Genomic DNA, 16,397 nt, shown 5'->3' on the forward strand with positions numbered 1-16,397 from the left:
TTACCATATCTGCAAAGTTTATGATGCTCACTGGGAACCTCTAGGTGCAGCTTGTACTGTCTTGTATGCAATGCATTATGGGTAGGGGCGATTTACCGTATCTTCAAAGTTTATGATGCTCACTAGGGACTTCTAGGCGAAGTTTGTGGTACTGCACCTAGACAAGCAGTGCTGGTGCCTTGCTCACTAGGGACCTCTAGGCGCAGCTTACTGTACTGCACCTGCCACATCTCATTTATGTTAGACCTTCTATAAATTCCCCTTCATCAGCTCCATATAGAGTACAACCTAATATGGAATTAATATAATAATGATTTTGTCACATTTCATAGCTACTAATTGTATACATGGACATAGTTATTTGAATGTACTTGTGGTACTGTCTTGCATGCAATACATTATTGGTAGGGTGGATTTACCATATCTTCAAAGTTTATGATGCTCACTAGGGACCTCTAGGCGCAGCTTGTACTGTCTTGTATGCAATGCATTATGGGTAGGGTGGATTTACCATATCTTCAAAGTTTATGATGCTCACTAGGGACTTCTAGGCGGAGCTTGTGGTACTGCACCTAGACAAGCAGTGCTGGTGCCTTACTCACTAGGGACCTCTTGGCGCAGAATCCTGTACTGCACCTACCACATCTCTTTAATAAATTTACCTTCGCCAGCTCCACATAGAGTACAACCTAATCTGGAATGAATATAATAATTATTTTGCCACATTTCAAAGCTACTAATTGCATTTGTCCTTTGCACTTATAGACGTTGCTTATGAGAAGCAAGGCTGGCAGTAATTGCACCTCTTTTACTGCCAGCCTTGCTGTTCATAAGAAAGGACTATGAGCACAAAGTGCGTATTTAGGCACCGCTTGCAGGTTTTTAAAACACATAAATAAAAGACATTGTCATTTACAATGGCACTAGCTCAAGTTCTCAAAATAAGAGACCTATTGCATCACGAATGCTTGTGTAATGTGTCAGAAGCTACTCCCCCTGTTTTAACGAGGTCCCTAGTCTTCATATGAATGAAAGGATAAGCCTTGGCTAACCTATTTCATGCACAGAATGAATGTGCAATATCCATGCAAGTTTTCATGAAATTCACAAAGTTACCTAACTATACAGTAAACATAATACTCACCAATCAAACATTCCTCTCCTTGTTGCTTCCATCCAGGACAGCAAGCCAAAGTGGGAGATCTAATGATAACAATGAAATAATAAACTCTGTTATTGTGGAACTTCATAAATAGGTCACTTTTTTCAGAACATTCATTTAGTCCTGGAAACAGAACTCTGGTATTTTCAGTCCTGATCATTAAATGCCAGAGCACATTTTCTCCTAGTGCAGTCAGCCCTCTCCACATCTGCAAACCATATGGCCCGTAAGTGTTCCCAAGTCTCCATCAGCTGCCTTCCCTCACAAGTTTATTTCCTTCTTAGACTTTTTTAGAGATCATGCTATAGTTGGTGCTGCATTGTATTGGTAGTGACTCTCTGGACATTACTACATTTATTGCCGTAGAGGTACACACCGAGTATGTACTCATGTCATACCAAAGGCAGTGGCTAACACATGAACTCCTTCTGTCAAGCTAGTTTGAGTGTTTAGGGCTTGCTACCGGTCCTAGAATGACAGCATTTGGAAACTGAAATTTTCTGGTTATACAAAGAACAAGCATGTGGTAAATAAAGATGGAGGGTAGTCAGTGGTATAGGTAAAACTGGATAAGGTATACTCTCGAGATAGGAGGCTCAGGAATCACGGTAAAGATGGTGGTAAGGAAGCCCCACTGGAAGCAGCATCCTTGCTGCTCAGCTCACACACTCCAACTAACCATCACTCCACCAGGCACATATCATAATTCTAATTACATCACAGTCACTCTGGCTGAGCAACAAGGGACATAACACTAAGGGGAGGCTGCATGGCATTGAAATGAAGATACCACAAAGCACAAAGCAGTTGTACTTTTCATAGTGGCCTTTAATTGTGCATAATTTGAGTGGTTCATGTAGGATATATCTGCCACCCTCCATACCTGACCTCCCCACTGGGAACGACAACAATGGGCCACATGTACATGCTTCGACAAACATTCATCAAAGTCGTGAACTGTCCAGCACATGTGGCTGTTTTACATAAAGTGTGTACAGTGGTGCTTTGTCCTGCACCAAAATGTGCAGTAACTGTGCTTTGCCCCATCTTATACTGCATGAGGAATGCTGCATAATATGCTGTCTCTTAAAAGTGTGGTTGATCTATTTATGTCCACACCGATTGCCGACAACCCCCCTTTGGAGTGCAGTGCTAGTATCGTCATCATATTTAAGGAGTGACTATTGACACAGATTTTTCTTTCCAGAGTGTGACATGCCAAGCAAGTTATGTCAGACTCTGGCAGTGACAATCGGAGGTGATAGTCCCACCCTAAATATGGTGGTAATACTCACCGATGGCCCTGTAGTGGATGGGCCATTGCTTCAAGTGTTTCCAATAGAGAAAATGCCTGCATGCCACTGAACATTATAACTTACATAGACAAAAAAAAAGGATCTGAGCTGGTTGTAATGAGCGGGTGCTTTGCTGCCACACAATTATTATGCTTGTTTCCAGTCCAGGGAGAACCTGGTCTGGCAGTTAGGGCTGGACTCTTTCCATTGGGCGCAGGGTCAAGAGTGATGTGCATATGGTTGGGTTTAAACTGTGGAGCATAAAAACGATGGATTTAGGCTCAGATCTGGGGAGAATGTTTGGCTTTCAGACCATCAATTAACAATATTCTGTCTGTATATGTATGCGTGGGGGAGTCTTGTTGGGAAGAGTGTGTAGTAAGGATCAAATAATAGTTAGGTGGAAGAGAATTAGACAGTTGAGATTTTTTACAAATTCACATTTACACATCTTACAACTTACAAAATCAGGTCCACTGTTTTTCACGAAGCACTACATTTTTAATCAAATGTTGGAGAAGGTGTTAGAATACAGGGCTCTGGCTTCCAAGTTTTGAAATTTAGCCTCACCCCACACTTGCGCCAGCACATAAGATTAACACAACTATGTAAATGTAAATGTGTTTCGATTTATATAGCGCAACACTTTAACCCAGGGGTCTCAAGGCGCTTGCATAGGGAACCCGTCCTGGTATTCCCCTGTGAGATACCCCGGCCGGGTATCCACAAGGTGAAAGCCAGGCATCCCGCCGCGAGGGGCCGTAGTGGAGATTAAGCAAGCTATTGCCCAGAGTCGCAGAGTGTGACCCCGTGAGTCGAGTAGGCACCGGAGTGAGAATTGTCGACACCGTGGAATTTTGAGCCCGAGACCCGCCGAGGCGGGGAATCGAACCCTGGTCCACGGCTGATCTCAGCTTCCGGGTCTGCCGCCTCTAACCACTGAGCCACGCTTCTCCACTATGCCAACCAGTATAACAAATATCGCTGCAGATGTCATGAAGTAAATGTTTGGCCTTGCCTACTGACCCATTTTGAATGGGACACCTTTAGCCTTGCGCAGTAGGCTCAAGGTGTAGAGCTAAATGCAGTGCAGACCTGCATCCAGTGGCGGCTCCTCTGCAATGGTGGAGGAGCATCGCCCCATTGGCTCAGAGCTTGCAGCTGAAAAATAAAACTATATTTTATTATTGTTTTATTTTTCAGCTGCTGGCTGTGCCAGCATATGCAGGGAAGGGCGGGCCGGCTAATGGGAGGGGGAGGAGGAGTGGTAGGTGCACTTTTAACTGTGCATGTCAGTTTGGCCGGCCACCTTAGGCCGGCAAAACTGACATGAGCACTAAGGTTTCTCCAACCCAGCTGTATTGCACAGCCAGGTTGGAGAAACAGCACATACTTTTTATGCCGGAGCGAGTGTTAATCCAGCCAATTCAGGACAATCCCCACACTGCCCTCATGCTTGAGAGCACCACAGGGATTGGTTAGGGAGTCTGTGATGTTGTCCCAGGGAACTGGAAGCAGACTAGCATGAGGCAGCTGGCAGTATCAGGTAAGTCTTTTAATATTTTTCTGATTATTAAAGTCCCCACCCCCGCACCCCCTCCAACCACCCCACCCCTCTTTTTCTGTGTCGGCCGCCACCGCCTGCCCTCAATCCCTATGCCTCTAAGTCTACTGCCCACAGGTTTCAGCTTTGCATGGCACACTATAGATACAGAGTCTGGCATGGCCAGGCTCCACGCATCAAACCCCATGGATCAAAGACCGCTGTGCGCAGCCCTCACTAACATGCAGCAGAATTTGAGCGGAGAGCTTGGACACAGGCCAAGCCATGTGCCAGCTCCACACTTCTGATACCACTGTGCCTGGCCTTCTGGCATACATAGCATGCCCATGGCTGCAAGGCCTGCTGCGGCCGTCATTGAGACTAAGATAAGTTAGCTGAGTGGTTCTGTACTCTTTGAACCTTAGATAGCTCTTATTGCAAGAGGCTAGAGTAGAATGTGCTGCAGCAACTGGGCCTGGAAACAACTGAAACCGTCTAGGTGAATCTTTGGGGAAGGCATAGTGGAGGTACAATTAATCATAGCTGGTGCAGATGAAACAGTTTTCGTAGTAGCTTATTTGTGCAGCGAAGGAACATTCATTGTTTAAAATGACACAGAGTTAAAAAAGTTCTTCGTTCCCACTGGTGGCGGTCCTAAGGATTTAAAGCTTATGAAAAGAAGAGGTGAATGGTCATGGGCCCATAAGAAAGTCCTCAAACTTTAGGTTGTTAAAGTTGAGCCAATTGAGCTTCACCCAGTGCTGGGCTCCCTTCTGGCAAATAACCATTGGTTATTGGCATCTCTTGCATTTTGCAGTCGGTTTGAATGTTACCAGAATATACGTGATTTCTGGTGTTGTGAACATCCAAATTCTCATCAAAGGAGACATATAGGAGTTGAATAGAATCAGGGAGGAAGAGCAATCGGTGAGGCATGCCACAGGCAAAATTGGTATTTTTGAGAGCAAATGACCAAGTGTCACTTCCATTGAATAATGATTCAGAAAGAAGGATAACCATGCTAAAGTGGTCCACTTGAATGCAGGAGCCGATTGAATGTACTCGATCTTCCTGTTATGGTCAATTTTGTCAAATGCTGATAAAAGGTCCTACATGATGAGTGCGCTTAACTGGACTTGGAGTCTGACTCACAGCAGCTCGCTAATGTAGAATGGTTGCTAAACAAATCTTAGAATATTTTTATCCTGACTTGCATTTATCAAATCTACATTCAGCCTCTGCTTTGACACCTTCAAAACTGAACAATTACATTACATAGCAAAAACACTATAGTGCAAGATCAACTATCCCCAATTTTGGAAATGTTTGATATAATGCAGAAGAATCTGATGCTACCGTACATCAAACGATCAGTTTAAGTGTGATGAGATTTGTAAAAATTCAACAGACTTTTCTCGTCTATAAAAAGTGAACGTGTGTCAGGGGCGGCCTTAGGCATGTGCAAGCTGTGCACCTGCACAGGGCCACCAAACCCCAGGGGCCACCACACCAATATATATCCTTAATAAAATAATCCTCTGAGGATGGATACATATTTGCGTGGCGGCCCCTGGCAGGGATTTGGTGGCCTCCGACTCTGTTCTACTTCCAAACACCCTGACCCCCCCTCTTCACTGGCCTCCGTACTCCGCCCCGCCCGGACCCCCTCTTACGGGGACCCCTATCTAGGCACCCTGCCCAGGGCCGCCATGAAACTAGAGCCACCCCTGCGTGTGTACAGATGTGATGCACAAAAGAATTGAAAAGCTTATGCTTCTTGAATGCAACACATGCATATGTTATATAAAATCAGACGGCTTTGATAAAAGTGGGCAAGGTTAGAGAATTGTCAGAATAGTGGTCAGGGAAATGCAATGCAAATTTGAATACGTCCCACAATGTAGCAATATTTTTGCGATTCAAAAACATCCCAGGGGTTCTTTGCAGTTATTTGAAAACAAAATGTTACACCCCTTGGATCTAAAAAAATTGTGTGTCAAAGGGTAGACGTATGAAGTAGGTAAGGTGCTATATACACGTGTAAACTTAGTCGCTAAACATTCATGTACGTTAGCATCCCTCTGAGTTCCCCTGAGAACTCTGCAGTCTAAACTATTAACTAGTATTGCACAACGTAACTATTCCAAAGACAGACATATTCTAATTGTAACCTATAATATTAAGTCATGAGGTTCACTTCTTCATGTAGGCATTATTGTTTTAATACACTATTCAGCATTGCGAATTTGTGGCAGCCAGAAAACTAACCAAATACGCGCAGAACATGTAGCTTAGGAAAAGAAGAAATACATTTGTAAAGTCTGCACATTCTATAGAGATGATACATTTAAAAAAGTCAAGTGTGAATAACTCATCAAATCATATTCCATAGTTCAGCATTTCCTAAATGCATTTATTTATTAAAGAAGAAAATTAACTGAAAGGTAGAAAATGGAAGAGCCTTAGTCTGCCTAGGAGTGTTAATTCAATAGGAATGAGTGCTTACAGCAAAAATCATGCTACATATTACTTTTGCAGGTTTAAGAAAAGGCAAGTTTTCCTATGTTTCATTCAATTAAGCATTTTGGTGTTACTGTCTAGAGTAAATTATGGCATTTGCTTAACCCAAATTCTTCTAGTCTATCACGGTCATATCATAAAGTCACAAAGGTGCACCACTTAGCAAAATGACAGAACAGACACGTTATCAGGCCCATATCCATAATTTTCTTCATATATTCTTCTTTTATTCAAAATGTATCAAAATCAGTCATAATTGGAAAGAACAGCCGACGTGTTTCGTCCAGACAGATGGACTTCTTCAGGGCATGAAATCAATTTGGGGCACTCCTGAGAGAAGTCAACGTCAGGGTGTCCGTAATAAGTGATAACTTCAAGCACAATGGCAGATGTGCAATTCAACAGGAGTTCATGAAAACGGCAGTATATGTATCCCTTTTTTGGGGGGCATAGACAGCCAGCCTGAGCAGGTATTTGTCTAGCAATCTCACCACAATAAGGAGCGCAAAGGACAATCACCTGATCCTGCCAAAATATGGCACAGATCCGGCCTGGGAATTTTCCTGCTGCGTACGACGGCAGAGAGTGCATTGACTCTTGGCCTCGTTTAAATAGCTGTGGCAGTGGGTGCATCATCAGTGTGCACACTTAATCAGTGGGGGTCCACCACTATATGTATATTAACTAGGGATAGCAGGTCATGTGATAGTCTTTTGAAAGGCTCACTGTCAAAGCATGTCTAATCTATCACAATCATCGTTGGTGCTCACCACTCAATATTAGGAATGTCTCAATATTTACAGGACATTTTTCTACCTCAGGAAATGTATCCAGGGGAAGCAGTTAACACTCATATCAGAAGTTATTGGGTCTTTTGAAATGAGGGCCTAAAACATGAAAAAGTGCTTTAAGTCAACACACCTGTGCTAACCAAACTTTGCACCCGCGTCCCCTTTATATATATGTTTTTTATCCTTTGCATACATTATGCCCGCTCGGGCATGCAGAGATGTGAATGTGTTTTTTCCCACTTGCTCTTTCTCCCCCTTCTCCCTTCCTCTTTGTTTTTGTCTCTGGTTCTATCTCGTTCTTGTATCAATTAATCAGTTCAGAAAACAATCTAGATGTGGTCAAATAGACAATTCTGCTCCATAAATGAGGGTATTCTATAGTTTCCATTTGCCATGGGTGGTAAGCATCGCCTCTTCCAGTAGACAACACCTTTATGCAGTTCAAAAGTACAATCACGAGTCGGGCTATGACAAAGAGAAATTGCACATTTCGTTTCTATCAATAAACTCTACTTTGGGACAATTTTACCGCAAGCATTGTCTGTTGCTTCAGTTTGGATAAGTGGACTTGGGCTGGGATCTATTTGTTTTGATACAGTAATGGATTAGGGTCAAGTGGTAGATTTCTTCCAAGTTTCCGCCCAGCCATCATCCCTTTGCATTCTAAAATGAAATATTTCTTGCTTCCTAGTAATGTGAACTATACAGTAAATAGGCAAGTGGGAGGATGACGGAATAACTGCAGATGGATGGCGAGAAAGAGGAGTTGAAAAAACTGCGGCAAGAAAAGGGGAGGCATTCAATGCTGATATGGAAAGACGAGAGGTACATGGCGTGTGCAGAAAAAAAGAAGCGGTGGTATTAGGGAAATGGAAAGAAAGGAGGGAGACAGAAAGTGATAAAGAGAAAAGAACCAAACACTGATAGCGAGTCGACACAAGATAGAACAAGCATTGTCAAAGCCAATAGGTCTGGTTTTGGTTGTCAGCTTTTGATTTGTATTAATGCTTGTTTTTTTTAGCATGGCTTTTCTAATTCTTTTTTGAGGAGCTGCTGGGTTTTCATCAAGATAAAAAATAAACATTAATTAAAAGCAAAAATATTTGGCCTCATATAGAGAAGCACACTTAGCCATTGTTATCCCTAGTACAAAAGGAAATTGTCTTTTGTGGGCGAACAATGCCGTCACTCACAATGAAATTTGCCAATAATTAAAGTGAGCAGACCCTTGCCCCATGCGGTATGCTGTAGTGGGCGGAAGACAAACGTGAATGGCACCACAACAAACCAATGAATAAAAGAGCTAGCTGAAAGGTCATACAAGTAAGTATGTTATGTGTGTCATTTTTGCAAAATCAAAAGTCTTTGCTAATACCAGACAAGCATAAAGAAGAATACAGAGAGACAGAAAAAAGAGAGAAATGGAAAGAAAGAGTAAATAGAATGATGTAGAAATTCAAAGAAAGGGAAACAATAAATAGGAAGAGGATGCAGATAGTAAAAGAGAAATACAAATAGAACAATCATTGGAAAAGCCAATAGGTTTAACATTTGTATAAAATATGGACTGGGAGTGCACACGCTGCACAAACAGTGAATCAGCGCTACTAATGCTAACACAAGAACCTCTAAAAAGGGATTCTGTTAACAGTACTTGCATCTCGGGGCTTCAGGGATGTTCACCGACTGATTATAAACATAATGTTCATCTTGGAAGGATAAATAATAATAAGAGTTTGCAGAATTTGGCCACCATATCTATAATCCTTCGGAGAGGTCGCCTAGCAGCACTGGGGTGAGAACACCGACAAAGGCATCTGAAAAATGGATGCTAAAGAAAAGAGAGCAACTCTTATTTTGGAAGCATATATTTTTTAGATGATTTTGCTAGCATGCACTCCCCAGTGTTACCAGTTCACACACCAACTGATTTCAAATATAAAATAGTCCTCAAACATTTCAGTGTAAGAGAAAGGAGACTCCCATAACAGTCAAAAGATAAATGGTGGGACTTGAAAGCTTGTGCGAGCTGATTCAAAACATGACTAACAATACCAGTGCTTTAAATGGGCCGGTACTCACCGGTACTGAGTACCGGCACTTCTCTGTTTTCTGCCCCTGAGTACCGGAACTTATTTTCAGTACCGGTACTCTCAGAAGCAGCAGGGCTCAGGCCCTGAAGTATGGGTAAAATGGAGCGTGTTTATGTGCCTGTGTATTTGTGTATTCCTGCGCTGGGTTCAAAGGGCTTCAGCGCCCCACCTCCCATCCCTCCCTCTCCTCGTGTGTTTTAGTTCGGGCTGAGACAGATTCCCGGGCACACTAACAGCCGCACCGCACCAGAGTACTTCACAGGTCTTTAACCGCTTCCATGCTCATGATGGAGCCGCTCCGTCATGAGCCTCGGTTGAGCTGTGCTCATGACGGAGGGGTTCCGTCATGGCCTGCTCGGCGCACCTGCGCGGCGCGAATTCCGCGCCTGCACTGGACTTTCCATTGAGCGGGCGGGGCTATGACGGAAACGCTCCATCATGAGCACAGCTCAACAGCTGCTCGTGACGGAGCGGCTCCGTCACGAGCATGCATGCGCCGCCCGGCCCCCCCTCCTCCCTAGCGCTGCGGCGGAATTGCCGCCGCAGCGAAGAAGTTAAAAGACAATTTGCTTATTAATGAGGTTTTGTTGTGTTTTTCACCCATGCTTAGAGCTCCTCCGGTGATGTGCTTTGCAGGGGTTGATTCACCCTTGATGAAACCCTGCTGTGTTGCCTGAATTAAGTCAGGCAGCACAGTAAGAGAATCTTTCTAACAGTTCTCTGTCCCTGGTGTCTTGAGAGGGCCAGTGTGAAGGTGAACCTTCACAGAAAAGTGTGAACGTTCGTGCTCACCCGACCCTCTCTCAAAACCGGGACATTTGTTCATATTTGCAATAAGTGTCGGCACACTGGGACATTTCCTGAAAACCCAGGACTGTCCCGGCAAAATCCGGGACGCCTGGTCACCCTAAATTAGTGAGTACCGGCACTTTTAATTTTCCATTTAAAGCACTGACAATACCTGCTGCCAAGTCAAGATGCATGTGCAACAGCACATTTAGTAAGTATTGGCAAAGCCACTAGGTCTTGCCTTTTAAAGGTGTTAGCTGACTTTTTGGCTTTGTCAATGTTTACCAGCTATGCAGTTCAACAGGGGCAATAAAAAAAGTGCAAGATTGCTGGTCTCAGCATTAAGACGAATGCACACACACACGCATTACCAAGCATGTGCATGAATCTATCAAGACACTGCAGTGATCATTTTTAGTTTTTTTTGGTTTTAATTTAGTGTTCCAGAAATGTGGATGCTCCTCTTAGAGCAGTGAATTAAAAGATAAAGTGTGGAAAAGCATGCTTTAGGCACTGCCGAACTGGGAGTGCAAACCAGCCCAGGCAATTAAATCCTTGAGTGCGGGTGGCGGGGTTAGGCGTGGCACTCCCGTACTCAGAACGGCTCGCGGCCGTCATGAGTCACAGTAGGCATGTGCTCATGACAGCCGGGAGCCGTCCGAACGTTGCCGCTCTTTCCACCCTGTATTAATTCTCCGCCTGTGCGATAGAATTGATCAGAGGGCGGAGTTCGGATGGCTCCCGGCCGTCATGAGCACAGGCCCACCGTGATTTATGACGGCCGGGAGCCGTTCTGAGTACGGGAGTGCCACGCCTAACCCCGCCACCCCTCGCACCACGGCAGAATTTACCCAGCGGTGCTGGTGGGACACACTGCTGCTGCTTTTGTCACAGGGCCCGATATTGCAGCACTGCTGCAAAACCGACCCCCAGTCAAGGCCCTGACTACACGGAAAGGAGTATTTCGGTAGCAAACTGCAGCTGTTGGGCCTTCCCAAAAAGAAAAAAAACAGCAAACAATTGAAACAAAAACTGTGAGAACATGGGGTCAGGAGTGCAGCACATAGGGCTGGATGGTGGCATAGGAAGAAAATGTAGGCACTTATGCAGATAATAAAAAGAAACAAACACTGACTAGTCCAAAATCTCTGGGTATAAGGTCCTAATGCTTGTAAACTAGCACGCTTATGTACTATTTGCCTTTGTTGGCATGCTCTATTGGCTTTCACAATGTTTGTTGAAATAGTAAGGTGGATCATTATCACGCTTTTTCACAAAAAACATCTTTTTTTATTTTTTTTTATTTGATTTTCTGACATTCACAGATAAAAATTGAGTCTCCCCCTAGTGAAGCACATTGCCAGTTCCTCTACTACCCATGTGCTAACTTTCCTGAGTAAAAGGCTTCTAAGGAACCAAGTGAAGGCTGCGGAATCTCAGTGGAATTCTCTATGACTCAAATGGATACAATCGAACTTCCTTCCTGCGTCCTGAGGTTCACTATATATGGCAATCAGGACGGGACTAGCCATACATTCCATCCGGCATGTCCCCAGAGGCAGTGGCGTAATGCAAAATGATAGCCCCCTTGCAGTGATGAGGGCTCCTAGCCTTCCATACCTTCAATACTCATTGATATTTATAGGCTTTAGAATGAATGGGGGCCCCTGTGGGTGGAAGTCCTTTGAGGGTGAGGATCCCCTGCTCCGCAGGGTCTGCAACTGCCCGTGTTCCACCCTGACTCAGAGGGCCGGAATTATACAAGAGGCCATTTTTAGGTCTCGCACCTGTGACACAGAGCGAAGCGCTGTCGCAATGCGAGACCTATAGTCATCGACTATGCTTTCAAAGGCTCCCAAGGGAGACAGGAAATGGGCACACGCAGGATGCAGGACAGATTTGATCAGTGAACGTACGCGTTCACTTCATACACTCACGCGCTGTGCTCATCTCCTGTCTCCCTTGCAAGCCTCATGGAGTAACTTTCACTTTCCCTCCCCCTTCTGCCGTAGGCTCCACGGCCCGTCAACCGTTACCGTACACACGCCTCTAAGACCGGCTCCCTAGCAACACCAAGCCCCCCCCACCCTCACCCCGCCAAGAGGAAACGTGCAAACTCACCTGATGTGGTGCATCGTACACGCGCCTCTAACACCGGCTCCCTGGCACGACCAAGCCCCCCCTCCCCCCCGCCAAGAGGAAACGTGCAAACTCACCCAGTGTGGTGGCTGGCTGCGGCGTGGTACTGCAGCACTCAAGCTCCTCCTAATATCTGGCAGCACAATGCGATGCTTCCTTCTTAGGCATGGGAGCCCCCACTGCTATCTGCTGCTCTCCCGGGACTTCAGCTCCCACATTTCACTTCCTCTTTGGTGCCGGGGCTCCCTCTTCATCACGGGAGCCCCAGTAGGGGACAGGCGCTGCCTACACCGGCCGCACTCGCGAGCCGCAGGGCACGCAAAAGTAACCTGTACCGTGCATGTGCAGCCAGTGTGAAGTTTTTCTACAAGTGCATCCCTCCTCCCCCACCTCGTCTAGTCTGTAGCTGAGGTTTAAAATGACAGTGCATCCCAACACAAGTAAGTGCATGACTGAGATGGAGGCGATCAGGAGTAGCAGAAAATATAATTTCTTGGAAAGAGGCTCCTCTCCTCCGGAGAGCAAAAGACAAAATAGTTATTGAACAAAAAAAAATCAGGAACAGACAGACCATGCTCTCTGAAATCTGCGTAGCATTTCTGATAGAAGGTACCAGCTTGTTTCAAAATTAGCAATATGTAAAGTGTGTCCATGCACAACTTAGTTACCAAAGCTTGGGGCAGTGGGCCCGATTTACCAGGGTGTTTCTCCGATTCACACCTTCCATTCTTTTCCTGGCAGTGGCGGTTTCTCCATGGGGGCGTTTGGGCACCGCCCCCCCCTGCTTTCTCGCGTGCGAGAAGAAGGCAGAAACAAATGGTTGTTATTTATTTATAACTACCATTTGTTTCTGCCTGCCCTTCTCGCACGGCGAGAAAGCAGTCAGCAGATTAGAACTTCCTGGTTACTAACTCGAGCCTCAGGGCAGGGGGGATTGGCTTGGGGGAGTGGCTTGCCCACTGTTATTAATACTGACTGTTTGGACAGCCTGAGAGGCTGTACAAACAGACAGTATTAGCAACAGTGGGCCAGCCGCTCCCCCAAGCCTCCTCCCACTCTCCGTTCTGCAGGATGCAGACTAGGAGAAATGACGCAGTTAGGGCAGCCGGCCGAACCAATCAGCGCCGGCTGCCATGGAGGGGAAGGAGGCTGCCTGAATCCTTCAGTGACGAGAGCGGCGGCATTCAAAATCCAGGACGGCGGGAGCAGTCTCGGGACTCGAGTCGGGAGTCAGCGCGGGAAGCCAAGGTACGTTTTTTATATTTATTTTATAAGTCTAAGCTTGTGCCCCGGCCTGCTTTATGTTGTGACCTTGTAATGCAGCAGCAGCAGCGCACTAATATGAATGCAATCTTTGTTGCCCCCTAACATTTCTCATGTGTTAAAAATCTAGCCTTTATGCACGCCTCGCATCCCAGTTTGTGCGCCTTACGGGGAAACCTTGTCAGCAGCACCTGTGATCCGAGATCTTGATACCGTGGACTCTAATCACATTTCAGAAAGTAATCCATTTGTGTTAGCCATATTCTCTCATATACATAATAGATCACACTCGAACCTTTTCCACTCTCTCTTTCAACCTCTCAGATGGCTTCCCAACGGTTCCTCACACCTACCTTCCCACATTCTCATCTTCCTCTGGCAGTCCGAAGATTACAACTCCCCCTTCCTCCCTCCCGTCCAGCAGAAGATCTCTAGAACCGGCTCCGGCCCGAGGAAAACCCAAGTAGCGTACCATACCAAACCTTTACGCCCTACCACTTTCAATTGTCACCAGCCGCCACTGTTTCCTGGGCAAGGTAAACTCACACCTCCTGGATGCGAAAACTTTCCACATTGGGACCAGGGTCTACGCTAGTTGCAGAGGGAAACTGACCGGCTGATTGTGGCCGTCAAACTGTATATACTGTCAAAACGTAACGTGTCAGCAGTCAGTTGCTTTATATACTGTTTTTGGGTACATGTTTAATTTCCCTGTGGCTTGAGGGTCCTTTGAACCCACAAATATATGACATGGTGTGGGTGCATGTGTCCTGCCCCTGTCTTTGAGTTAGGGAGCTGTTTTTTACACTTCAGGGTAGTTGTGTCGGGTGTGAGTGTTGTGAAATGCCACACTCTGGAGAAGCGTGTTTACACAGAGCCGGTGCCAGACATTCAGGGCACAGCCAGTCCTTTCCTGACCCCAGCACTGCCCTCTGCATGGCAACCTGTAAAAACAATTTCACGGACCAAATGTAGTCCATGTATGAAAACATTCAACTCCCTCCACCCTCCCACACCCCAACCCTCCAATACTTGGAAACAGCTAAAAACAGATGGACTCAATTGGTGCAATGAAAAACGTATGGGCGAGTGATTTTGAGTAGCTTTAAATACTGGGGAGCCCGGGGACGAAAAGGTGCTGTTAGGGCCACGTGGTAGATGTTGTTACCTCCTCATGGTTCAAGTGTGACATCTGTATCTTTCTTAACAATTGTGAGTGAACTTCCACAAGAGGCAAGCAGCAGGGCATCTTGTATGGTCCTTGAGAGCTGAGGGGAGGTGTATAAACCCCCAGTGGCAATGGCAGTATATTCAAACCATTGTCACAATGAAAGTTGAGCTTTAGAGTACTCACCCTACCTGCAAATGTCTTGCATTAATGGCTGACTCACTCTCACTGACTATCACACTCACTGACACTCTCACAGACTCTCACACTCTCACTGACACTCTCACAGATTCTCACTCTCTCACTAACACTCACACTAACTCTCACTCACACTGACTCACTCACACTGACTCTCACTCACACTGACTCTCACTCTCACTCTGTCACTAACTGACTCTCCCACTCTCTCACTCACTCACTGTCACTAACAGACTCTCACTGACTGACTCGCCACTCTCTCTCACTCACTAACTGACTCTCCCACTCACTGAGTGACTCTTCCACTCATTCTCACTCACTGACTCACTCACTCACTCTCAGCACATATTGCATTACAAATGCAATAGGTGTCACATTTGTGAAAGTTTTGGCTATTGGCATTGTAAATGACAATGCTATTAATGTATCGATTTCCAAAACCAACACATAAATAAAAAATGTGTCATTTACAATGCCAATAGCTCAAACTTTCCTAATGCGAGACCTATTGCATTGCAAATGCTTGTTTAAAAGGCAGGTGCCAATAATGGCACCTCTGTCACTTCGGGGGACTTAAGAAGAGAGAGAGAGAAAGCAAGCAAGCAATCGAAAGAGCAGAAATCAAGATGTGAGAGAGGAAAGAAACAGAGAAAGGAATGAATGGAAAGAGAGATAGAAAGAGTAAAGCAAGGTTGGGGCTGGTGCCAACGTTTTTGCCAGGACTGCTTTTCATTCCTAGATTGGTCCTGGTGGGTTTGGAAAAGCAGAAACACTAGCTATCTCATATTGTTGGTCATATTGCTGGATTAGATGCCTAAATCAAATTTAGCATACATTACACAACCTCATCACTTCTAACAGAAAGGCAATGCCAGAGAGAGGTTCACCCAGCTACTGATGCAGCTTGGCCCCAGTGTAATAGGTACATGATCAGAATTACTGCAGCAGATACTAAAACTTACCTCAGGTCCTTTGAGCGCCTATGAATGCATTAGGGTTGCCACCTAGCCACTTTCATACTGGCATGAGTGTGTTTTAAATTCTCTGCTGGTACAAAAATGATGAAAATAAATCCGGCAATTTTCCCGTTATCAGTATATTAGGTTTTCCTGAGAGAAGCTGCTGATTCGTTTTCTTACAGCACATCTAGTTGGTAGATGATGGGGGTTAAGGTTGGGAATGCACATCTATTGTTAAAGGTGATGGTACTTCTTAGCCAACCCTTTTCCTTTTGCTTTTCGGCCCACCGCTCTTAGGTGCAGAAAGCTCACATCTACTCTTTGTGCCTCTATTGTGGCGGTCCAGGTTGAAGACTACCCTGCTGAAAGGAGCATAACTCTACACAATGTCTGTGCCTGGAGAGCAGCCTTGAAAAGTGAACCACAAGAAACCATTTCTGACTTGTCCTATCTGTTGCGACGGTATCAAAGTGGGAC

General features: G+C 45.3%; 1 protein-coding gene across 1 annotated transcript in view; it reads right to left on the minus strand.

Annotated features, from left to right (window-relative positions):
• SCARF2 (scavenger receptor class F member 2) overlaps positions 1-16,397 on the minus strand; it is a 583,341-nt gene that overhangs the window by 349,634 nt on the left and 217,310 nt on the right. The window contains exon 2 of the mRNA XM_086943279.1: positions 1,145-1,203. Within this exon, the coding sequence (XP_086799405.1) occupies positions 1,145-1,203 (59 nt within the window). The remainder of the gene's footprint in view (positions 1-1,144; positions 1,204-16,397) is intronic.

The sequence above is a fragment of the Lissotriton vulgaris genome, chromosome 11, assembly GCF_964263255.1.
Source record: "Lissotriton vulgaris chromosome 11, aLisVul1.2, whole genome shotgun sequence".
In the NCBI taxonomy this organism is placed as follows: Eukaryota; Metazoa; Chordata; class Amphibia; order Caudata; family Salamandridae; genus Lissotriton; species Lissotriton vulgaris.